This window comes from Ruditapes philippinarum, unplaced genomic scaffold (assembly GCF_026571515.1).
Source record: "Ruditapes philippinarum isolate M1 unplaced genomic scaffold, ASM2657151v2 ctg1011_1_1_1_1, whole genome shotgun sequence".
Classification (NCBI taxonomy): Eukaryota; Metazoa; Mollusca; class Bivalvia; order Venerida; family Veneridae; genus Ruditapes; species Ruditapes philippinarum.
In genome coordinates, this window is record NW_026856759.1 from 90,214 (window position 1) to 115,158 (window position 24,945).

At 32.0% G+C, this 24,945-nt stretch overlaps 2 protein-coding genes across 5 annotated transcripts in view; one reads left to right on the plus strand and one right to left on the minus strand.

Annotated features, from left to right (window-relative positions):
* The window catches only part of LOC132747619 (uncharacterized), a 38,193-nt gene extending 16,671 nt beyond the window's left edge, over positions 1–21,522 (plus strand). Inside the window, exons 1-4 of one of the 2 annotated variants that reach the window (XM_060737037.1) lie at positions 13,113–13,262; positions 19,141–19,388; positions 19,796–20,590; positions 20,886–21,522. In XM_060737037.1, the coding sequence (XP_060593020.1) occupies positions 19,250–19,388; positions 19,796–20,590; positions 20,886–21,349 (1,398 nt within the window). In that variant the 5' untranslated portion in view covers positions 13,113–13,262; positions 19,141–19,249 and the 3' untranslated portion in view covers positions 21,350–21,522. Of the gene's footprint in view, positions 1–13,112; positions 13,263–19,140; positions 19,389–19,795; positions 20,591–20,885 lie in introns of those variants that run through there. The other variant, XM_060737038.1, reaches the window with a different exon arrangement.
* LOC132747620 (galactose-3-O-sulfotransferase 2-like) lies at positions 1,470–24,553 on the minus strand. 3 transcript variants are annotated; one of them, XM_060737040.1, is made up of 4 exons: positions 24,535–24,553; positions 10,290–10,347; positions 8,294–8,325; positions 1,470–3,345 (listed from the first exon to the last, which is right to left on the minus strand). In XM_060737040.1, exons 2-4 carry the CDS (start codon positions 10,311–10,313, stop codon positions 2,079–2,081), a joined length of 1,323 nt encoding a protein of 440 aa, XP_060593023.1. In that variant the 5' UTR covers positions 10,314–10,347; positions 24,535–24,553; the 3' UTR covers positions 1,470–2,078. The 3 variants fall into 3 exon arrangements, with proteins under 3 accessions (XP_060593023.1, XP_060593022.1, XP_060593024.1); XM_060737039.1 differs by lacking the exon at positions 24,535–24,553 and adding an exon at positions 12,846–13,019; XM_060737041.1 differs by lacking the exons at positions 8,294–8,325; positions 24,535–24,553.
* Positions 24,554–24,945: the final 392 nt, after the last annotated feature.

Below are 24,945 nucleotides of genomic sequence, written 5' to 3' on the forward strand. Positions count from 1 at the left end.
ATGCAGTGCAATAATTATGTTCTTATGACCATTAATCATTGGGAGGACAAAGCAATGCACTACAATATGTTCTTGTGTCTATTAATCATTGTGATGATAAAATAGGCTCTACAATATGTTCTATGAACTACAATGTGTTATACGTATGTAATGTGTTGTCTCGTATATCTATTAATCATTATGATGATAAAGCAATGCAATACAACATGGTCTTGTATCTATTAATAATTGTGATGATACAACAATGTGCAGCAATATGTTCTTGTATCTATTAATAATTGTGATGATACAACAATGTGCAGCAATATGTTCTTGTATCTATTAATCATTGTGATGATACAACAATGTGCAGCAATATGTTCTTGTATCTATTAATCATTGTGATGATACAACAATGTGCAGCAATATGTTCTTGTATCTATTAATAATTGTGATGATACAACAATGTGCAGCAATATGTTCTTGTATCTATTAATCATTGTGATAATAAAACAATTTAATTAAACGTGCTATTGTATCAATTGATCATTGCGATGATAAAACAATGCACTACAACGTTCGAGTATTCTTATATTTATTTATCATTGTGATGACAAAAGAATGCATTTTTTTTTATTTATGCACTAAAAAGACAAAATATCAAAATTCTAAGATGTATATTGTAAATACATAATACTTAATAGGTGTAGCAACTTGGGATAACTGGGGCGGCTTTCTAATTAAGATTTAAAGCAGTAAGTGAGAGGGTTCTCACTTTGCAATTAAAAAAAAATACGGGCTGAACTACATGCACATGTTCTTATAACAAATTGGGATGCAGTTTTGGGATATTGCTTCATGGGCAGAAAAAATGTCATTTTGTAATTTATCAAATACACTATTCATGTTTCTAAGCAATTCTTTAAAGATGATGTTAAATAAGCTCATTACTCTCTCTATATATTTTATTTAAACTAATGTCATCTTCTTAACTTATGAAATAGAACAAAGATATATTATATATGACAAATTTATTTGCTCTTGTGAAACAACTGTATGATTTATCAGTAATATTGTACAGTTCAATATCTACAGTATCACAGTGTGACTAGACATATGCTGTGTATACTACAGGACAAACGTAGATGTAGATATATAATAAATGACAAGTATGAGGGGTGATTATAAAGGTGAGTGATGATCTGGAAGACATATATAAACAAAACGAAGGATGAATGGAACAAGTAATAAAACTTTAAGAAAGATAAACGAAACGAAAGGTAAATCTACCGACAGACATTGTTTATGAGTGGTATATTTGGAAAAAATATGGAATTTTAATAGTTTATTGTAAAAGATAAATAGTAAATTTTAAATCAGTTCAGACATATATATGAATATCTCTGCAGCAGACGATGACTAACAAAGTAAATATGATAAGTGCAAATTTAGCGGAAAGATTTACATACTCTAAAGCAGATTTTAAGAAAAAAATGACAAAATGTGGTCCGTGGGAAAATACGACTGCAACTTGTTAGCGTACCGCGCCCTTTTTGCAAATTAATTCTCGTCTGTTGAGCAGGTCTACTTTCATTGTTAAAAGATAACAATAACCGCTTAACATCACACTGTTCTATTATGATATTTTTGTCTCCAACGGTTAATCATACTTTTATAACATCTCTCTTACAACTGTGGTCACTTAATTCAGACAAAATAGAACGCCTTCGGCAATTCTCTATGTCATCAACCAAGATTTCTTTGATAAAGAATAAATGCTTTTGAAAAAGAAATCCGTGGGTTTATACTATTAATAATTTGGTATTTTATCGACCTATTATATTGGATGAAAAGGAGTGCTATGTTTAAGTAGTCTTAAATAGTAAAAGAGTTTATAATCGGGGAACTTAATGAATGTGATATATTTTGCGAAAATATACCAGTGAAATATACAACACTCCAGACTAGAACGTTTGAACGCATTAAAAAGAAGTAGATTTTAAGTTGAACCTAATTTAGAAAACATAATGTATATTTAATACAATTGGCAACAATAGGGTTGCCTAACAATAAACAAATCACGTAAATAATACAACAAACTAATTTTCTAAAACACCGTACATTCTAAATCTCTGCCGCTGTATAAGATCTTTCTCATGTTTTGTAAACATGTTACAATCTGTCTTGGTAATAGTAAATTCCTGATACCACTTTGTGGCTTGTATAAACATAGATAATGCTTTAGATTGATGACAATAAGTTATCACCTTTTCTCGTAATGATTTAAAATTTTCAACCTCATCACTGAATTCTTTACCGGCATCTTCAACATATTTGTTAAACCTTCTCATCGCAAAGTTATAAACTGCTGTATCTAAGTATAAGAATTTTCTAATGTCTTCAATATTTTCCGGCGGTAAAATCTTTCTTGTATTGGTTATTTTACCGCCCACATTTTTGTCTAAATATAAAATGCTTTTGGTATGCCAATTCAATAATCGTTTCATAATTACCATTGACTCTTCAAATTTTTCTGAAATAATTATGAATTTAAATTCTTTATCTAGTTTTGATAGATATTTGTCAATATCTGTTTGTGATCCGTTCAATTCTTTTCCTGGAAACAGTTCAGTTGGAAATCCGAATTCTGTTGCCATCCGATTATTTGTTTGTGAATTGCGCGGATTTTCCGGCTCAAAAGCTAAAGGATTTTTAGCATATATAGATAAAGGTGTTTTTCCTGGTAATCTTAAAATGAAATTTGGACTAAAATACTTAACTGCGGACTGAAATCTGGAAATTGGCTCCCGCACTATTCCAATATATTCTGTATCCGGTGGTAAAATAGCTTCAAACGACTTCCGGTCGTAGATCACGTGACAACAAAGTAGATCGTAATGTTTTCCAGGAGGTGGAGGCACAACATTCGTATTTGTTACTGAATTAGTATAACTGATAACATTTAACCAACCTGACTCACCTTTTGTGTGGGCAAGAACAAACGTCAAGTTATTTTCATCACCAAATTTAAGAAACACATTCTGGGCAGTTGAGCTAGCTGTCTTGTGTACTTTAAGGAAGGCAATGTGCGTAGACGGTTTAAGTTTCAAGTTTGATTTATTCTTTTGTTCACTGCTTATATTCAGAAAAGCCTTATTGGCCGATTCTAAATCATTTTGACGTCTAACTTTTAAAGTATCGTCAACACCATTAACGACATCGTTTTCGGAATCTTCATGTTTGGTGTTAACTGCGTTGTGTAGTTGGTGTCGTTGAAACTTATTTGCTCCCGACACCAGTTGTGTATACTGAGAATGTATTGTAAAAGAAAGCGCCAGGTAGATCAGCATCACCAAAAATACGGACCTGAAAACAAACAGATGATATATGTCATGATACTAGAATCTCGAAATCTAATTAAAAAATTAACATTGACATTGTTCTAGCAGTATTAAAAGGTAAACGGAAAAAGGGATCGAGTGAGAGTACACTTTGCATATTTAGCCCCGCCTATAAATTAAGCACGAATTTCTGATAAAGCGTTATCATCCTGATTAAAATAGACTTAATCTATGGAAATCATGAGCGTCACTGTGAAATAATGCATATGCTTAATCCTCCTAATAAATATATGCATATGTCTAAAAAATGGCAACAGGCTTTAAACTTCAGGACATACAATTGTACAATAATGTTTTTTCATTCATATGCCTAATAATTTAATGAGCATATGAACCTATGTTAGGATATCAAGTAAGATGATTGTAGGATCATCTGAATGCACATGTACACAATGTATACTTATGTTCATTAAAGATATATGAGGAATCACATTATAAGAGGACCAAGAGATCATCTACATGAACATATACTCTAGTTTTGATAGAAGATGCATGAGAGGTTAATGTAAGATGAGCAGGGAATCATCTAGATGTAAATATACATTAGTAGTGATGGAATATATATGAAGAAGGGTCATCTGGTCTTTAAGGTGTATAAACACTGTAGTTCTTAAAGAACATATATGAGGGAAATGCATATAAACATTTTTATTATGGAACAGATATAAGGGTATCTCGTAAGATGACCAGGGGATTATCTAGATGTACATATACTATAGTTTTCATGGAACAGAAATAAGGGGATCACGTAAGATTACAAGATCATCTAGATGTACATAAACTCTTTTTCATTATATAACAGATATAAGGGGATCACATGAAATGACCAGGGGATCATCTAGATGTACATATACTTTAGTTTTCATGGAACAGAAATAAGGGGATCACGTAAGATGACCAGGTGACATCTAGATGTATATACTCTTTTTCATTCTGGAACATATATGAGTGGATCAAATAAATGACAAGGGGATCATCTATATGTACATAAACTCTTTTTTATTATGGAACAGATATAAGGGGATCACGTAAGAATACAAGGGAATATCTAGATGTACATATACTATAGTATCCATTGAACAGAAATAAGGGGATCACGTAAGATGACAAGGGGATCATGTAGATGTACATTTAATATAGTTTTAATTGAACAGAAAGAAATAAAGGGATCACGTACGGTGACCAGGGGATCATCTAGATGTACATACTCTTTTTCGCTATGGAACAGATATGAGGGCATCGCGTAAAATGACAAGGGGATCACCTAGATGTTCATATATTATAGTTTTCATTGAACAGAAATAAGGGGATCATCTAGATGTACATATACTATAGTATTCATTCAACAGAACTAAAGAGATCACGTAAAATGACCAGCGGATCATCAAGATGAACACATACTTTAGTTTTCATTAAACAGAAAGAAATAAGGAGATCAGGTAAAACGACCAGGGGATCATCTATGTGTACACACTCTTTTTCATTATGGAACAGATATGAGGGGATCGCGTAAAATGACAAGGGGATCATGTAGATGTTCATATACTCTTTTATATTAAGGAACAGATATGAGGGGATCACGTAAAATGACCAGGGGATCATCTAGATGTACATATACTATAGTTTTCATTGAACAGAAATAAGGGGATCACGTTAGATTACAAGGATATCATGTAGATGTACATTCTCTTTTTCATTTTGGAACAGATATGATGGGATCAAGTAAAATGACAAGGGGATCATCTAGATGTACATATACTATAGTTTTCATTGAACAGAAATAAGTGGATCACGTAAGATTATCGCGACGTTCCAGCTTTACTGGCGGAGGGAGACCTCAGGTGCCCTTCCGTGCATTATTTCATGCACGAACGGGCACCTGATAAGAACCACCGACGTTCCGTAAGCAAGCTGGATAGCTTCCTCACATGAAAGAATCCAAAGTCCCTGTCGGGATTCGAACCCAAAGCGGTGAGGGGCAAGTCAACGACCTTAACCACTCGGCCACGGAGGCAAATAGTACATGTATATATACATCTAGATGATCACCTGGTTATCTTACGTGATCCCCTTACTTCTGTTCAATGAAAGCTATAGTTTAATTATGTACATCAAGATGATCACCTGATCCTTTTACGCGATCCCCTCATATCTGTTCCATAATGAAAAAGAGTATGTACACATAGATGGTCGACTTACCTGATCTCCTTATTTCTTTCTGTTCAATGAAAACTATACTATGTGTGATTTCACAGTGACGCTCATGAGTGTATTTTAATCAGGATGTTAACGCTTTATCAGAAATTCGTGCTTAATTTATAGGCGGGGCTAAATATGCAAAGTGTACTCTCACTCGATCCCTTTTACCGTTTACCGTATTAAAATACTACGAACATCACGGCGGATGTCCGCCATTGAGACATATTTTGTATTGTTGTTTCTTTTATCAGTTCATAAAGCTTGGAGTTGTATGGCTTTTAATGGTTATAATTTTGATGAAATAAAATATTTACTATGAGCACTATGATGTAAATCATATTTGTTATGTAAAAGCGAAAACAGACATAACACATCACGTCTTTGATTTTAAAATTTAGTAACCGATATTATGTGAACATATTTAGTTTTGTTTTTACCACATAATTCTACTGTAAAACTTAATGCCATAGCAAATATACCTCCATTTTATCACAATTTAACCACGGTGCCTATATCACGCACAAGTGATCTGCTTGGGAAAAACAAACAATACAAGACTGTTCAGGTACATTTGTAGTATTTTCTTCCAATTTTTTTAATATTTCATCGTGTCTATGAAATTAAGTGTCTTCGAGAGTGTTTCAATAAGCTTATAGCTTCCAACACAATCGAACTAAATAAATTTGTATAAACCAAATTAAGTGTCTAGCCTACCTATTTATTGGTTAACAAATGCATAATATGTTTACTAAAAAAAAAATCAGTATTTTTTCCATAAAGATGCAACCGTATGTTTGAACTTTGAACATTAGGGCTTTCGCGCGGTTTCACTTTGCGAAACAAATACTGTTGTTTTTTTACTTTTTAACCTTAAGCAAACATTCCATGTATAGGTGACTAACTAGAATGAGTTAGATCTACTCTTTATCCCATGTAGAATAAAGAAATATCACAATAATATGAAATAGATAAATAAATAAATAAATAAATAAATAAATAGAAAGAGAAAAGAAAGCAATAATAATAGAAGAAAATACCACCTGGACCGTTATTTGTACAAATTTTTGTTGTTGTTTTATACGCCCCACACAGATCACAAAGTCACGTGGTAAAGGCAGAATTGCTAAATGTGTTATTATTACAAAATAAAGTTATTATTAGTCTATAATTATATATAATTGTACAATACATCATCATGGCCAGCCCAGCGTATAAGCAGAAACAAGGATGTTCTTTTCATTTACAAACCACGCCAACATATTTTTTTCTTTATACATGCATATCCGAATGAACTTTGAGTCATAGCGTTCCTTCATATATCGTGATAAAGGAGAACCTTGTATAAACAAAGTCGGTTTTATTTTTCATAACCAACAGCACTTATTCAACATATCCGGGTTTCGTATTACACGGAAACTATTCTATGTCAATGAAGGCGAGCCACTTAATTTGAATGTTAAAATATGAATCACATTTTATTTCAATTCTTTTGGGAGTCGCAAGTTACACCTGCAACTACTTGCATGAAAAAAAATGGGTGTAGATCTAATTCAATCGGAGAAATCTGTTATCACGAACATTTAGTATTTCAGTACATTTACAGTTACAAGTGTAATTGAGCCGCTTTATGACAAAACCAACATAGTGCGTTTGCGACCAGCATGGATCCAGACTAGCCTGCGCATCCGCGCAGTCTGATAAGGATCCATGCTGTTCGCTATCAGTATTACTACTTGTAATAGGGTTTGTAAGCGAACAGCATGGATCCTGATCAGACTGCGCGGATGCGCAGGCTGGTCTGGATCAATGCTGGTCGCAAACGCACTATGTTGGTTTTGTCGTGACGCGGCTTAATTATACTATAGTCACGATGGATAATTACGTTTACAAAGGCTTCGTATTTCAGTATGAGGTCAATGACACATATTTCTTATAGAAATTATTTTGATTGAGGTTACTTTTACCTTGTTTGTAGATATAATATGAAACGGAAGATATTCCTTTAAAAAGTTTGAAAGTTTGCTAGGTGATATCGGATTACTTTCGACAAAGATTTCAAGTTAATTATAAAACTGTCATATCTTTATTAATTTATGATACTGTTTTTTTTTAAAGTATCTTATAAATTTTTTATTTCAATATTTTGATAACTTTCTTTAGAACGTCTACTTTTATGACAGTAACGCAGTTGTACTTATAAAAAAAGTAAAAACACGAATAAAAAAGCGGCGATTCTTAAATAACGGAAGTGCACGCTACGCTACTACTGTTATTAAAGAGGAGGGGGAGATCGAATTCAATATGATTATATATTATCTTTGTGAAGTTAATTAAAACTATTTACACAATAAAGCAAGTATAGGTTGGAACTTTTCATGGTTCAGCCAGATCTCATGCTCTTTGCGCATTTGTCATTAAACTTATTTTATAAAATGTAGAGCCCTTTGTATCATGGGGTGATCTCTCCTTAAGAGTAAATTTACACATCTTTTTATGAGTTCAAATATTGACAAAATGTACAAGTTTTCCGTTCAAAGATAAGCGTGTGTTCTTGAGAATAAATTTGTTGAGAACTCAAAATAAATGTTTAGGCTACATGGGACATTGTTAAATTGATATTTTGCCGATGCATCAATTCATAAACACTAATTACACTGACATGTTTTTGCTTGTTTTTTGTTTTTAATCAGAAAATATGCATTAAAGAAACTTACCAAATGACGGTGTCAAACTTCAGCCGCATCACCTGTAAATGTTTAAATGAATGTTATATTAAGAATAAATGAGCCGCGTCACGACAAAGCCAACATTGTGGGTTTGCGACCAGCATGGATCCAGACCAGCCTGCGCCTCCGCGCAGCCTGATCAGGATCCATGCTGTTGCTTACCAACTCTATTACAAGTAGAGAAACTGATAGCGAACAGCATGGATCCTGATCAGACTGCGCGGATGCGCAGGCTGGTCTGGATTCATGCTGGTCGCAAACCCATTATGTTGGTTTTGTCACGGCGCGGCTCAAATGATCTTAAAATAAAATGATTATTCTAAAGCGAACAAGAGCATTTCTGGCTGTATTGGTACGATCATTGATTTTAAAGCTGTAAAGTCTCCTGTAACCACACAACGATATGGCAGCATTCCATGTTCCAAGCCGCTCTATCATCTTCTATTGTGATGTTAAAACTTCTACAGGAGGGGAAAACACTTTATAGCAGAACAGAACAAATTTTATTATTCAATATGACTTGAACATAACAGTTCCTCGTCATTACACAAATATACAGCATTTATAGCGTTGAATATATCTTCTTTTGCAAGTAAAGCTTGAAGTTTGTCATTTCAAACCATGTTGAAAATATCGCTTGTTCAGTGTACAAGTTTAGTTGATTCTCTATAGATATACAGTATAATAAATTTTAAAAATATGTTTTTGTATGTGCGTGATATTGTAACTTACAGATTTTTATGAATGTTCAATATGAGACTATTGTGTTGACTTTTCTAAACAAATTTCTTACGACACAGACTATATACTTTATGTTGTTTCTAAAGCCATTATGACAGTACATTGTAATTACAGTTGACTTTCAATTTGATTACATTTACTTTGCTGGTAAAGTAACACTAGAAAAGTTAATATATACTGAAGCGTGTAAAGTTATTGTAAATTTAAATGTTGAAAATTATAATAACCTGAATATTTTATTTGAAATGTCAATACAAACAGAAATAACATGGGCTTTTGCAGTCATGTAATAAAGGCAAATGTATGTTATATATTAGATTGACAATTTACGGTCAGTCTGATCAGGATTCATGCTGTTCGCTATCAGTTTCTCTACTTGTTATAGGGTCTGTAAGCCCTGATCAGACTTCGCGGACGCGCAGGCTGGTCTGGATCAATGCTGGTCGCAAATCCACTATGTTGGTTTTGTCGTGACGGCTCAAATAGATTCCAACTTCGTGTTGAAACCTACAGGTTGATCGGGACACTATTCACGAGAAAATGTGTCGAATTTGTCATGTGTTGTCCTTTCTTTATATTCAAAATGTCTATATTTATCAAGATTTTATATAAACTTTACAGTCTTGAACATTAAAAGCTGTTTTAATGATGCTAACACGGCTTTAAAGATCCTGTAACACATTTTTTTCATGGTTTTATTTCATAAATATGATGCTCAAATTAAGATTTGTCAATCTTGTAAGTTCAAATAAGCATTATTTATAAAGATATTACCCAATTTAACATTTTGCGTAAATAAAGGGAGGTAATTAGAAATTTATTTAGTACACATTTTACATATTCTTGGATGTTTGAAAATTGTTTTATTTGCATAATTATATACATATATAATATTTTGCAAGTGTATGATACATACAGTAACAATATCAATCACAAAACATACAGGATCTTTAACTAATCAATGTGTTGTAGGCAAATCATTTAAAGTCTGTTAAATAATATAAATATGATGTTAGGCAATTTATATCGTTCCAACTTATTTGTAGCCTCTATTATTATTATTATTATTATTATTATTATACACTCCTTAAACAGTATCATATGTCGTTAAAGTATCTGTCAAATTACTTTATACTGTACAAATGCCACTGAAGACATTCGTGTCTTTATGTAATGAGCTACTCCTTACTTTAAGTGGTCCTTAGTTTAATATGAATCCAAGAAGATATTAAGAATAATTTACCTTTTTATTGACTGCTCGTTTCATATTTCCTTCTTATCTTCTCATCAGCTCGATCTCACTGAAAAAATTATACAATTAACAAATTAACAATAATGACAATGACAAAACAAAATTAAATTGACAATTAACAATAATTAGCGTTCATGATTCACTTAGTTTTTTATGTTCCCACTTCATGCTGTGATAGGGTGGTCCGCCCATACGAAATTCCGACCATTCCTTTCGGCCTGTTATCCTTCTCCGATCAATTTCTTACGAACATATAGGCCGTGTTTAAGGTTACTGTGCATGGATAATGCCCGTGGGCACTAGATGACCCCAACTGATTTTGAGGTCATGACGTCAAAGGTCACGGTCACAGTGGTACTTGAAGGAAAAACTTTGCCCAATCAATAATTTTGGAAGTTCTTTGCAAGGTCTTGGTATGACCATTGCTCGTGTCCAGTAAGTAAACTTTTAATTTTGAGGTCAAGAACACGGTGATAGTGTAAAATTCTTGTCTGATCAATAACTTGTGAAGGAAACATGAGGCAAAACAAATAGTGTAACGTCATTTTGACGTCGCGTTTATTATGACGTACAAACATTGATTCTGCAAAATACCAGCAGTTGTTTTATAAGATATTGTTAACAGCCGTTAATACACGGCCATATAACCTGTCGGGAATCTTTGTAAAGCATTTATAATAAAGCAAACTTCCTTTTTGAAAGAAAAAAGATTTCTCCATAAATTTACTGCCTATGTGTATATAAAACTGTACTATACACGATTATCCAATGAAAAACGACGTAACAAACGTGCAATATCATAAGATTTTATATACAAAAATACAAGATTTTATATACAAAAATAATAGCTCTTGTGATATGTAATAGTTCTAGTATATGAAACGAGTTAGTTACATGGGTATAACAGTGGCGGGGGCGACATCGAGAGATATTTCCGCCCAAAAACCTGTCGATGCCGTTAGGCCGAGACGATTTTTTTGTAGGAACATCCCGAGACTGTTTTACCCCCGTAATTTACGAGTTTCATATATAATAACTGTTTTATCGAAATTTCATTATTCTTTGTAACAGAAATCAGTAAAAAAATATTATGTGCAGTACCCTCTCTTGTGCCCTTTCACTTCTGTATCAAATGGAAACCCCTGATAAAATGAACCAATACCAGCTAATGCTGTCTAAGGGACCTCACAGCTGGCTATATATAATAAGTCAGTGAGCGCAGCCGTTAAAAGTGGTGTTTGCAATGTAAAAGAACCGTTGTGTAGAAGCGCAGTGCAAAAGAACCGTAACTATGCCTAGCCTTATTTTGGAGTTATTGCCCTTTGTTAATTTTTCACTTTGAACTTTGTCCGGGACATAATGAAATCTGAAATGAGATATCAACAAGAACCTTTGTTGGTAGATAGATCTCATTAAGTAGATGTACGCTCGTACTTTGCATAAGAAACGTAACTCTGCCTTGCCTTAGTTTGGAGTTATTGCTCTTTGTTCATTTTGCACTGTGAACTTTGTCCGGGACATAACTCTGAAACTACAAGAGATATAAGCAAGAAATTTTTTTCTCTGTGTCCAAAACTTGTTCGGGGAGCATCACTCGTTTAAACCGGCTCTTTTTTTATCTTGAATGTGTTACCCCATGCCCCAATTGACCTTATGACCCCTTTGAACCTCCGTAAAAAAACTTTTAAAACCGATATATAACAGGTGCAAAAATTTTTTTTTGTTCTCTATGACTAAAGTGGAAAAACTGTACTGTTAATATCAATACAATTTTCAAATCATAAATGGAAATGTACCGAGTATAATGGGTTAGAAAGAACAAAAAAAAAAATAACACTTATTGCCATGCGATATGAATTAATATAGAAAGAACAAAATCAGGAACCATGTTTATGTTTTATCTTGCAAAGAACGTGGTCGGGTGTTAACATTTAGAATATTTGATAATTGTAATAACCGGAGGTATTCGGAATATTGATCTCTGTCATTTACTGACGAAGAGGTTAAAATAGTGACCCGTTAAAGGAGTATATTATACGATTATCAGTTTCGTGATAAAAGGATACAATGAGAAAAATGCACGCGTTCGTAATTACAAAATCTAATAATTTCACACACCCTTACAGATCAATAACGTCGCACCTATAATTGCGCTGTTCCGTTCGGATAAAGAATAAAGGCAAACACGGTGCATAGACAATTTTAAGAATTTAGGTTTATATAATGTTTATGTTACCAACCCTTATTTTGTTATTAAATCAAAAGTAATACTATTACAATCACGTGACGACTTCCTGGTAGTGTTTGTGATGGTTCAAGTAGAAGCCGGATATTCCAGTCGAGCTGATGAGTCGGAAACTTGTCAGACGAATACGAAATTACATGAAGTTTTCTAGAGAAATTGCTATGAACACGACTAGATAAACCTTGGGGAAAATGTGAAATGGTCCGAATTGCATTAGCAAGTACCCCACCCCTTACAGTCTCATTAAAAATTTGTGACTCAAGTAAAAAAATTATATAAAATAAATACAATGTAAAACATACCTCTCAAAATTTGCGATTCAAATCCATTGTTGTATTGTCATGCATGTACATTTAATTTATGATATATTTGAGAAATACCCTGGTAAACAATCAAAACGTTTTTCACACTCAACAAAATAAATTAAAAAGGTATTTCAAAATAACTGGTCATTGTAGTACACACCATTCCTTTAAAGCGCAGAGGCAACCTATAGCTTAATATAATAACATCGATTTTAAGTAATCATCGGACCATAGCCGAGTATCCGATTATATCAGACATAACAAAAGGACAAGTGTATAAGGAACAAATACACCATACTATTTTCTCCAAAAATCTTAACATTAATACGGAGGACCTTTAAGGTGTGGACATCATTAAACAAAATTATTATAAAACTGAATGGAACTTACATCTACTGCTTATATTGGACAATGGTATTTGTTTTTAGATTATTATTTTTATTGTTTATTTTTATTATTTTTTTTGTAAATATATACTACGTATACCATAGTATGATCTTAAATAGAATAATTGTTTATCTTACAAATATGACGATAATGTAAATAGAACTGAAAGCTGTCAATAACGTAATGATTTCAAGGGCAAATAATTCATCTAAGTTTATGTATTATAATAACCAGTAATGATGGATGTAAAAAATAATGTTTAAAAAATTGGAAATTCCGATCTTAAGTTTTAAATTACGATTTAAGCAAATTTAAGTTCTCGTTACTATTGTTTTATTTTCATGATGAAATAGCATTACTTTTATTTGACAATTTGTGCATATCTTTTGTAAATATAGATATTTTTGTAAAACCTATATTTAAGTCTAACAATAAAAAATTAAATTTTCGAAATTGCTCTCTCTTCTATGATTTATTTTCATGCATATGATATGTCCTCCGCGAACTTTGCAAGGGTGCTCTTTGTCGCATTCCTACTGTGAAATTATTACATTTTTCTTCCGAAATTGTCATGGGTACGTTATTTCTATTGTCAACCGTATATTATAGATTGTTATCTTTTCATTTTCGTTTTGTATCAAAAGTTAAACATTTTCCTTTATTTACTGTGAAAAAGCATTCGTTATCTTCTTATGAAAAAGTTATATTTCATTAAACGAACTGTTTCTTATATTAATTGAGTAAATAACATTGTTTTTTATTAGTTTAGTTTAAAATTATTTTATTGCTTAAAATGCATTTAAAACCAATATACACATAAAACGTATGCAGCAAAAGCAAATGGAGTGATTCTTTGGCGCTAACTGCATGGTCAGTATCAATTAAATGTTAAATTGACGACCTTTTTAAAAATACAAATCTATTAATAGTTTTCGCTATCTTTTTATTTACTCTAACTGTGCAATAACCATCGCAGAATTCTCATTGACGTACTGTTTATGATATTGACCGTGTAATAAACTTTGTGTCCACTTTTATTGACTTACTGTTTCTAGTATTAACCGTGTAATAAACTTTGTGTCTCCATTGACATACTGTTTCTAATATTAAAATGTGATATAAAATTATTATCTTTTCATTGACACTATCCAATATCTTAAGGAAACATTTTCATTGTCACATTAGGTTTTTTTTTATTATATTCAACAAGTAAAATTTTTTATCTGTTCAACAACGCATTATCTTTAAATATCAACAGTTGTTCAATTTTCTTTGTACTTCGACTCTTTAAAGAATAATGAGCCTATATACCATTCTCATCTGGGAGTCGGTTAAAGTTCTACGTGCAACATGTATAGCATTATACCTCTTAACCCCTTTGCCACCTCACACATTTATTTCAGATCACTTTTCAAAGCCAAGACTCTAGCATCGATTTTGACAGAATTATGCCCCTTTGTGAAATTAGAAAATACTCATGCAACATCAAGTTTTAAAACTATAAAATGTATTCACTTGAAACTTGAATCACGTCTTCGGGATCGTAATTGGAAGGCTATATTCAAGGCCAATAACTTAAGTCCGATATAGATTTTGAATCTTATCAGAGATGTTATTCATGACTCTGTGTTAATTGAACTTTAAATGAAATCTTGATTTAACTTAAAAATTAAAAAAAAACTACTGTAAAAATTCACTATAAACTTAAGACATAGATTTGGAATTATTTTAGAGGCCATTGTCCAAGGACCATAACTTTGGCATGGATTTTGACTGAATAATGGCCTTATGTTGTGGTTTAGGTTACGCATGTAACGAGTATATTAAGAAATGATGGCATTTATTAGAAACGTTATTCATGTTGTCGGAATTATAACAATGTCATGGATTGGGAATGAAATATGTTCCATTTTACGTAAAATAAGTAAATTCTTCGGTCAATAGCCAAGACTTGTAAAAGTATTATATATATATATATATATATATATATTGAAATGAAATATTCATCCTCTGGCTTCCTATACTCGTAGTCTCGTACATTATCAGGCTCTTGTTTTACTATCAAGCACGCTAGAGAAGTCGGGCACTCCGTCCTATTGACAGCTCTTGTCTTCTACGTACTGTGTTATTTACGTTCCTGTCATTGACGCTTAATGTGCTATTACATTTTTCAAAAGTTTAATTGACGCTAACCATGCAAAATTATAATAAAAAAATCCCATACATGTATTAACAGGACTGTAACCTTTTTCCACGCTTCTATCATTTACTATGTAATAAGATGATACCTTAACTTTAGTAATTAAAGCAACACGTCTCTACATTTGCGTGTTGATTTATTTGAAAAAGATTTAATATGTAACATAATTGTCAAGATCACTAATTAAATGATTAAAGCAAAGTTTACTGTCAACACACATCATCTGTAACTAGTCAAAATATGCAGATAGATGAGCCACGTCATGACAAAACCAACATAACGCGTTTGCGACCAGCATGGATCCAGACCAGCCTGCGCCTCTGCGCAGTCTGATCAGGATCCATGCTGTTCGCTTACCAACTCTATAACAAGTAGAGAAACTGATAGCGAACAGCATGGATCCTGATCAGACTGCGCGGATGCGCAGGCTGGTCTGGATCCATGCTGGTCGCAAACGCATTTAGTTGGTTTTGTCGTGACGCGGCTTATATGCTAAAGATACTAAAAAGCAAAACAAACCATGAAGAGCCATGCTTAAATTAAAAGTTCCCTTTTTATACTTATGTGTAAAGAATCAGACTCAGATATAAAGACATTCAATTAAGATGTGATGTTGATATCTTGATGACACATATTTGTAGTACAAATGACCGACTTGTACCAGTGGTCAATTGTCAAGTCAATTTCTGAATCACCGTGGGCAATTCAAATGAATTTTATCATAAAGAAAATCTATTTGAAACTACAAAATTGCTATATAATTATAGTACGATACTTTCTTCTGTGAAATGCATAGTAAGTTAGAATAATAAAAACTTTAGAACACCCAATTTCGATGCATATACGGGAAAATATTTTGATCTCAATACATACCTGAGATAAATGTTTTGAAGTTAATTTTTGAAAAAAAAATTCATTTATTTTCAAAGGGTACATAAAGGGATAAGCGTGTGGTGAATAATGTTCATAAGATATAAATATAATTCAATGACTGAACGAGAGCGCTATCTATACCATTTAAAAGAACAACTCCCCACCCCTAAAAAAAACATAAAAAAACCAAAACAAAACAAAAAACAACACTGTGAGCTCTGTTTGTACTATAGGATTGAAGATAACTTTTAAAGCATTTGAAAATGCTTTAAAAGACACAAACATAACAAAGAAATAACCCCATGATGTAGATGCGGTAAGAACGCCAACTCATATGTCCGTTTGCCCGCCTACTAATATTTGAATACAATGATACAATGATAAATATAAATAACAGTAACTGAGTCCCTAATTCTTCTTATCAAATTAAAACTTAAATGGTTTTTAATATTTGCATTTTTTTAGAAAGACAAAACAGTTTAGCTTGTTATTTAACGATAAATGCATGTGTTAGAAAAAAAACACGCCGATATACATAATGACGTCAATAAATGAACTGACGTCATTTAAATAACTTCTCTGATAAAGGTAATTCAGTATAATTAATGGTTATTAATTAGTAAGCATTTACTACATTAAATTGGTCACGGACGGCGCAGTCACTTTAGCCAATTAGTATAAATATGTCGATTTACTTGACTAATTAAATTTAACCGATTTACTTAAGTAAATGTGTTATGTAATTATTCATTTGAAATAGGATATTCTGCAATTCTATTGGGCAAAATAATTTGAAACACTATTTCTCGTTTTATAAGCCATTTTTTTAGATCATTTTGCACTGATTGTTTTTTTTTTCCAGATACCTTGCAGTAGTTATTTGGCCTATATCACAGTGCACTTAAGTCTGATTTTTCCCCCTTATTTGTATTGCGTAGAACCTTTGTACAAACCATTTACTGGTATCTTATTAATTGTTTGCCATACTTTAGTTTAAGTAACAATCTTTGGTACAATTTCTAAAAAAAGATTTAAGCAAATAAACGATAAAAGTAATACAATTTCTCTTAACATTTACAGGTAAGTATATTGATGCAATCAATTGATTAACAATGAATGAGTGCAATTTACTTATATTTACACACACACACGCAATCATTGTTACAGTATTGATAAGTGGAAAGATAATATTTATGTACACATTGATTACATCAATCGCTAAGTTTGAAGATAGAACGGAGCAATGCATAGATTTCTTTTGAAAATTGAGACCAAACAATTCTTACACACAAATTTACATATCTTTTACATAAAATAAGCCAATAAATCGTGAGCTTTCAATTCACATTCTATTATTTTTCTTCTCTTTTGATCTCTCTATTTGTTCTCTTTATTTTCAATAATCATTTCCAAGAGATGTTAATTTGTCTTAAATATGCCCATGGTATATTGTACAAATTGAAATTATATTAATTTTTAACATCAAATAGTTACCACAAATCACAAAAAAAAATGAAATTCATGACAAAAGTAAATTCGCCACGTTGAAGAATGATTACATGTACTTGTTACCTAATCCAACAAAATGTTGATCTTGATATTTATACTAAATAAAGTTTTTAAAACCATTGCGCATACAGAACGGAATCTATAAGTAAATTAAAAGAGTATTTGTTTGGGTAAATCAATGTTGTACACACAACAGACCAGTCAATATTTATTCAGTCTTTATTTCAATATTTATAGATGACAAAATATTTGCTTCAATGTACTTAAGTTGTTTATGAAACAAATCGTTAACACTTAAAAATTTCTATCCAAAGTAAAAGTAAAACGAATTAATTTCGTTGCAGCATGTGCAGTGGTACTGAAACTAAACTAATGCTGAAACGTTTCATAATTGTACACGTAGCATTGAAATCTATACCTCCATAAATCATTATAAACCATGACACAAGCCATACTTGATTTAATTTCATTTGACTCACACATCTTAATTGGTATGCCTTTTGTAAAAAAATAAAACCAACAAAATAAACAAGTTTAATGTTTTTAATTGCTACAGCCAATGATTAAGAGAAAAACGTGATTCATTTGTTCGTAAGCCAGGGGACATTCTGAAATAACAAGGAGTATGCTTTATATGATTGAATGAGTGTATGTTTCATACTGAATTTATTGAACGAGTCTAATGAAAGAATAACTTTGTGGGCCTCTGGTTAGCATAATATTATTTCAGTCAACGAGTTCAATATAAGAAGTGATGAAGGTACAAAAACAAGAGTAACAAACATAAAATAAGAACTGTTTACATTAAAAAAATAAATATCTTTTTCATAGAGTCGATTAGAGTGTTACGTCTTGACACTAATATGGGTAAGTTTGTATAACGCACGTAACGCCACGTTTAAATAATAGCCGTAGAGTTGCAAAAAAAGGCACGGGTATATGTAAAGTGTGATAGTTTTAAGACATTAAGCTTAATCTTTCCATTTGTTTTGTAAAATACACTGCATCTTTGTCATTTAATACGGATTTTTGTTGTAAAATATAACCATGTGGATATGCTGTAAACTTTTAATTTTTTGTTACTCATTATCAAGAGTCTCTATCTCTATAGTTATCAGATTTTGTATCGTTTTACCATAGCAATATTTAAAATAAAAAAGTTATTCAATATTAGACGCCCGGGTAGCTGATTATGCCATTTTTAATTTTTAAATACTTTAATGTCAAAACAAATTATTTTGGAACAAAATGAGAAGCGAACCAGTAAATACAAAGCAAGTTACGCAACGTGCATTTACTAACTCTTTCTTTCTATTTGAACAGATTAAGTACCGTGGTGAATGACGGAATAATATGCTGATTGTATACAACATATACCGTGCAGACGATTTATTTAAATAAACCCAACGATCACAAAGACCGCAAAGAAACAATGCTGAGAGCATACAAAACAGTGTCAAATAAGAAGCGATCTGTAAGAAGTACACTCTCGGCAATACTGCTCACGTGCAGCGTCTTGATCAATATCTACCTACTTGTATTAGTACCTGTTAAAACAGTGAAAATTCGAAGTAAGTCTGCAACACTCAAAATCCAACCCTTCTTTTTATGCGACGACATTCTTATTCTTTATATCATTTGTCTATGTTTGTAATTATTTACTTTCGTGAGATACACAGATTACTATATACCCTCTATCAATTCTTTAAACAAAATCAAACTTAGACTTAGACAGGTTTATTTCAAAGATAAGGTGAATTTACTTCCCAGTTGCAGGAACAGTGGCGATAATTAGTTGATAAGTAAACTTTGAATTAAAGAAATATGATTCCTTGGATTAACATCATTGTCATTTGGAAAATAAATTGAAAATTATCAGAATCGTATTCTTATTTATAATAAAATATCCGACTCAGTTTAATATGTAATGGCATACATCTTTGACTTAAACATCACCTTTTCTTTATTGTTACAACAGATATTGTCACACTCAAGGATAAAGACTTGGACTATCTAAAGAACAACCAAGGAGAACATGTAAATCAAATAGATTTAGATCTAGAAATTAATGAGGTTAAGGAGATATATAACGCTGCTGATTCGAAAGAACAAAATTATGTAGTTGCACCTGAACGGAAAGAAAATAAAGATAAAAATGTTCCAAAGGCGAAAGCAGTTGTGCATGATAAGAAGAACAGTGTAGACAAAATAAAAGGGGGACTAGAAATATGTTCTGAATATTCACAATGGACGAACTATTTAGTTGTTCCAGATAAACCAACAGATCTTAAAAATTGGAATTTTAAAACAAAGGCAGCGTGTCCTAAATTCTCAGTTGACATTTATCCAACACAAAGACATAAAGTTTCTTTACGTTGTAATGGCCCATATTCAAAATTTGTGACGTCTGTGACAACGTCAACACGTGATATTACATCAGTGGAATTCGGCAATATATGTTTGTCGGAAGCCATAGATAATTGCTGTCTCGGGAAAAAAGCCGTACCAAATGTCGTACATTTTATTTGGTATGCGGACAAAGAATTAGGTTATTTTCAATTCATTAGTTTTATGAGTGCGTTACGGTTCTTAAAACCGTGCTTATTTCTCATTCACGGCCTTTATATTCCTAAAGGAAAATACTGGGACTATTTTGTTAGCATTTCTCCGAATGTAATACATGTTGTTAGAGAGAAACCTACAATGGTGTTTGGTAAAAAGCTAGCTTACGAGGAACATGCCTCTGACATCATGAGGATTGAGGCATTAAAATGTAAGTGAATCTTGAAATCATTCTAACAATATAAATCTTTAAGTGCAATAAGTAGATGCTAATCTAAAATCTAAAGGTCTGAAATAAAATAAAATAAAGAAATAAAGAAAAAGAAATAAGGAAATATATAAGATAGTTTTAAAATGATACAACTAAAATTCTGCAAAGTTCGATAAAAGGGAGCAAGCAGAAACTAGAATACATCCTTGGGCTAAATTCGGTGTTGTTGATCATTATGAAGTCGTGTTCTTTAAAAAAAGATTCGAGAGATTTAAGTTAATTTTTTTCATTTCAGTTTATGGTGGAATTTACCTTGATTTTGATGAAATTGTGCTGCGGCCTCTGGAACCTTTAAGAAAATATGATTACACACAAGGTCACGAGCGTGACGTCACAATGGGATCCCAACTAGTCATCTCTAAAAAGAACGCTACATTTTTAAATCACTGGTATAACAGTTATCGGGACGATTACCGGAAATCATGGGCATGGAATGCATTATGGGTACCAGACAAATTGTCTAAACAATATCCAAATTTGATTCACGTCGAAGGATACAATTTTACGCGCCCAAATTGGCAGCAAGTGAATCTTATTTTTAACCAGAATTATGATTGGTCAACTAACTATGGTATGCATTTGTATATACGATGGTATAAAAATGAGACGAACAATGTAATAATTCGGACTCTTAATACGACTATAGGCGCAGTGTGTCGTCACGTGCTGTTTGGAAATAAGGAATTGTGTGTTAAGTAGATGGTGCATTAGTCATTTATAAACTGAAAAAGGTAACGAATCTGATATAAAGCAAATAAGAAACAATTATAAAAAATGAGTCATTTAAGACTTGCTGGTCGTATTGGTTTAAACTCTGAGACTTAGTTTTAGTTGCTTAGTTTTGGTTTAGTGCAAGAATGGGTGTGTGCCTTTAATAAAGCTTCTTACACAATAACACTAAACCTAATTCTGTATTACCTAATTTTGTATTAATCAGATCGAAACTAACTTCTAACTATTCAAAACATCACTGTAGGTAAAACATACCAAATCATTTGCCTAAAATATTTCATTGTACTGTACCTAAAAGTGTTCGTAATATGAAATCTATCAATTCTGGTCTCGGTTAAAGTAAATTGACAGCTTTTATTTATTGCACCATTCTGACAGTGTATTATTTAATTAAATTGATACTTCTTTTATGATTTATGTCGTTTGGGGCTTTCGAAATGTTATAAATAGAATTATAAATTATCATAAAGTTGAGCTGATAAATTTCAATATTGTAAATTATAGATATTTTCTATGTTGTGTATAAACGTATGGAATAAGAACATGCAAAATTTATGAAGATGTGTATTGAATTAAACCAGCATGCCTCCATAATCAGGCTTATTTTCAGGAAAATTTTGAGATGTATTAAACAATAAAATATTGTGAATTAACAAAGAAAGTAATATACACGTTGCAAACGGTACTCACAATCTATGTAAATGAGCTAAAATGTAAAATATGCAAAAATAGACCTTTTATGTTTGTAACACAGAAAAAAAATGTGGCGATAAATACTGCAAAAAAAACTATTATTTTCCCATACAACATGTTATATTTGTAATTATTACTTGAATCTTTTTACTTCTCTTAGAATCTTAGTACATATTTCTCACGTTTAATTTTTGCTCATCTGGAGGCATGCAACTAAAGAATAGATCTTGAATTTATGCAGTATCATGAAGATATATTTGATTGTACAATGTATGAAATAATTTCAGAAAGATATATTACTTTGTGTTAAGATAATTATTGCTGCATCACGATGGCGCAGTTATTACATGAAGCGTCAGGATAAAAATTGAGCCGCGTCATGACAAAACCAACATAATGGGTTTGCGACCAGCATGGATCCAGACCAGCCTGCGCATCCGCGCAGTCTGATCAGGATCCATGTTGTTCGCTATCAGTTTCTCTACTTGTAATAGGGTTTGTAAGCGAACAGCATGGATCCTGATCAGACTGCGCGAATGCGCAGGCTGGCATGGATCTGGATCCTGATCAGACTGCGCGAATGCGCAGGCTGGTCTGGATCCATGCTGGTCGCAAACGCATTGTGTTGGTTTTTTTCGTGACGCGGATCAATGAGTGTAATGTTTGATATGTTTGTGGGGTGCTTTAATAACCATGTTCACGACTACATCTATAGGTCTCAATTTGACTAAACTTCAGATCTACTTATAACATGTGTAAGGCGTAGCATTAAATAGGAGTTAATTTTATTCAGATTGATTTAGGTCTATTACTTGTTACTACTATTTGTTCAAGGGACTTCACTGAGGTTTTAAGACTTTTTACAAGAAGGGACTGGAAATATTTTTTCGAGAGCATTTGATGTAGTTCTGGGCTAATAATTTGTGTGCAAAATTTCAAATAATTCCCTCACTTCTTTGTCAGGATAATTTTTGTGTAAAATGACCCACGTTGAAACGATTTCACTGAAATAGAGGTGAGAATCGTAAAAAAAAACTCGATTTTCGATTTTACTCTGAATATATGTTCTTTATAATCATATGCATATTTTATGACTTTAAGTACACCATTTTGAATATGTAAGAATTTTATATTTTATATGTTTAGACTGTTGAGCTCAGTGAAGCTCCTTTTTGTCTGGTGCTATGACTACTTTTATTTCTTTATCTTTATATCCGAACGTTTCTCACAAACTGAGAAAAATATTGAATTTAACCTATTGCCTTCTTAATAACAATCTATCGAGCAAAACGGCCGCTGGCACATTTTCTCCCCTATCAGTGGACATTTCTATTACGTGGCTAACTTTATATGAAATAACTGTTATATACATTGTAACTATGTGTTCAAATAAGCTGAAAGGTTGACCTATGACGTTTATTACTAAATTTTGTATTTCACTTAAAATAATTAAATTTGTGGTTAAGGAATGTTTTGTTATAATTGAGCCGCGTCACGACAAAACCAACATAATGGGTTTGCGACCAGCATGGATCCAGACCAGCCTGCGCATCCGCGCATTCTGATCAGAATCCATGCTGTTCTACTTGTTATAGGGTTTGTTAGCGAACAGCATGGATCCTGATCAGACTGCGCGGATGCGCAGACTGGTCTAGATCCATGCTGGTCACAAACGCACTATGTTGGTTTGGTCATGACGCGGCTCATATTACATTAAACTTATGTTATATTTTGTTTTATGAATGTTGACTGATTTACATAAAGTATTGAAGTAGTCATGTATTTTAATAAAAGCATTTATTTTGTTGTATGTCATGAAACTAAAACAATCATTTGTTTTATTTAGACATGGATATCATTTGTCTTATTGTTAGCTCGTAAATTAGTCTATGATTCAGTATTAAATTATATATGCATGTACTGAGTTTTTATGTAAAGCATTATCTGTACTTCCACTTTGTATAATATGAAATCAAACATCCATGTCCGATATCAAATTAGTCATTACAGTATTTTACTACTAAATTACATAATAAGTATTAATTTATAACTCCGCTGTCTGAAGTATGAATGTTAAAAAGGATAATTTTAAAATGCCTGTATGAATGAAATTCCGTATGTCGTATAGACGCTTCCTTTATGGCGAATGATGCATGTGCGAAATCATTGCTCAACGGTTAAGACTTACCAACAATAGCATTTTATTACAACTTTAAAGTTTTAACATTGAAATAAATAAAAATAAATAAATCATGGGACTTGCAATAAAAAAACACACATTACATAATAATCGTAAATTTTTCTTCTATAATTATGCGTTCTATATGTGGAAAATGTTTCTGTAAAATTTGCCATCAAAATATATACACTTTTAACAATTGCAAATTTCGTCCAGACATAAAAGATACGTTATACATGTGATTTACTGTTGAAAATAATAAAGTATGTAAAAAAAATACCTGAATTGCTCGATGCAGTTACTTTCTTGTAACTAATAGTTTCTTTATAAGCTTCTGAAAAATGTTTGACCGTTTCTGTCTACGTGCATTTCTTAAAGTCAATAAATTGAAATATTTCACATCACATAATTCCTTTATATAAATCGTTGTGTTCAGATTGAATTGACATACAAGATTATTGTCACAGAAAACTGGAAAAATCAGTGTTATTTTCCTCCTTTAAACAGAATGTCATATTTGTTTATACATCTTAGTAAGTTAGAAAAAAGTCTTATGGTTCATTTTTATCCCATTAATTGAAATAACAATTAATTATAAATTTATCAATATTTAAAATCTTCCATGGTCTTTGATAATAGATTCCCTTGGGGCCTTGTTCGTTATTATATTTTGATGTGCCTGAGGAGGTGG

Excerpts from the sequence above, each read along its gene's own strand:
- LOC132747620 (XM_060737040.1), bottom strand. The coding sequence starts at position 10,313 with ATGAAACGAGCAGTCAATAAAAAG. Across the intron at positions 8,326-10,289 it reads AACGAGCAGTCAATAAAAAG|GTGATGCGGCTGAAGTTTGA; the intron begins GTAAATTATTCT and ends AAACATTTACAG. Across the intron at positions 3,346-8,293 it reads AAGTTTGACACCGTCATTTG|GTCCGTATTTTTGGTGATGC; the intron begins GTAAGTTTCTTT and ends GTTTGTTTTCAG.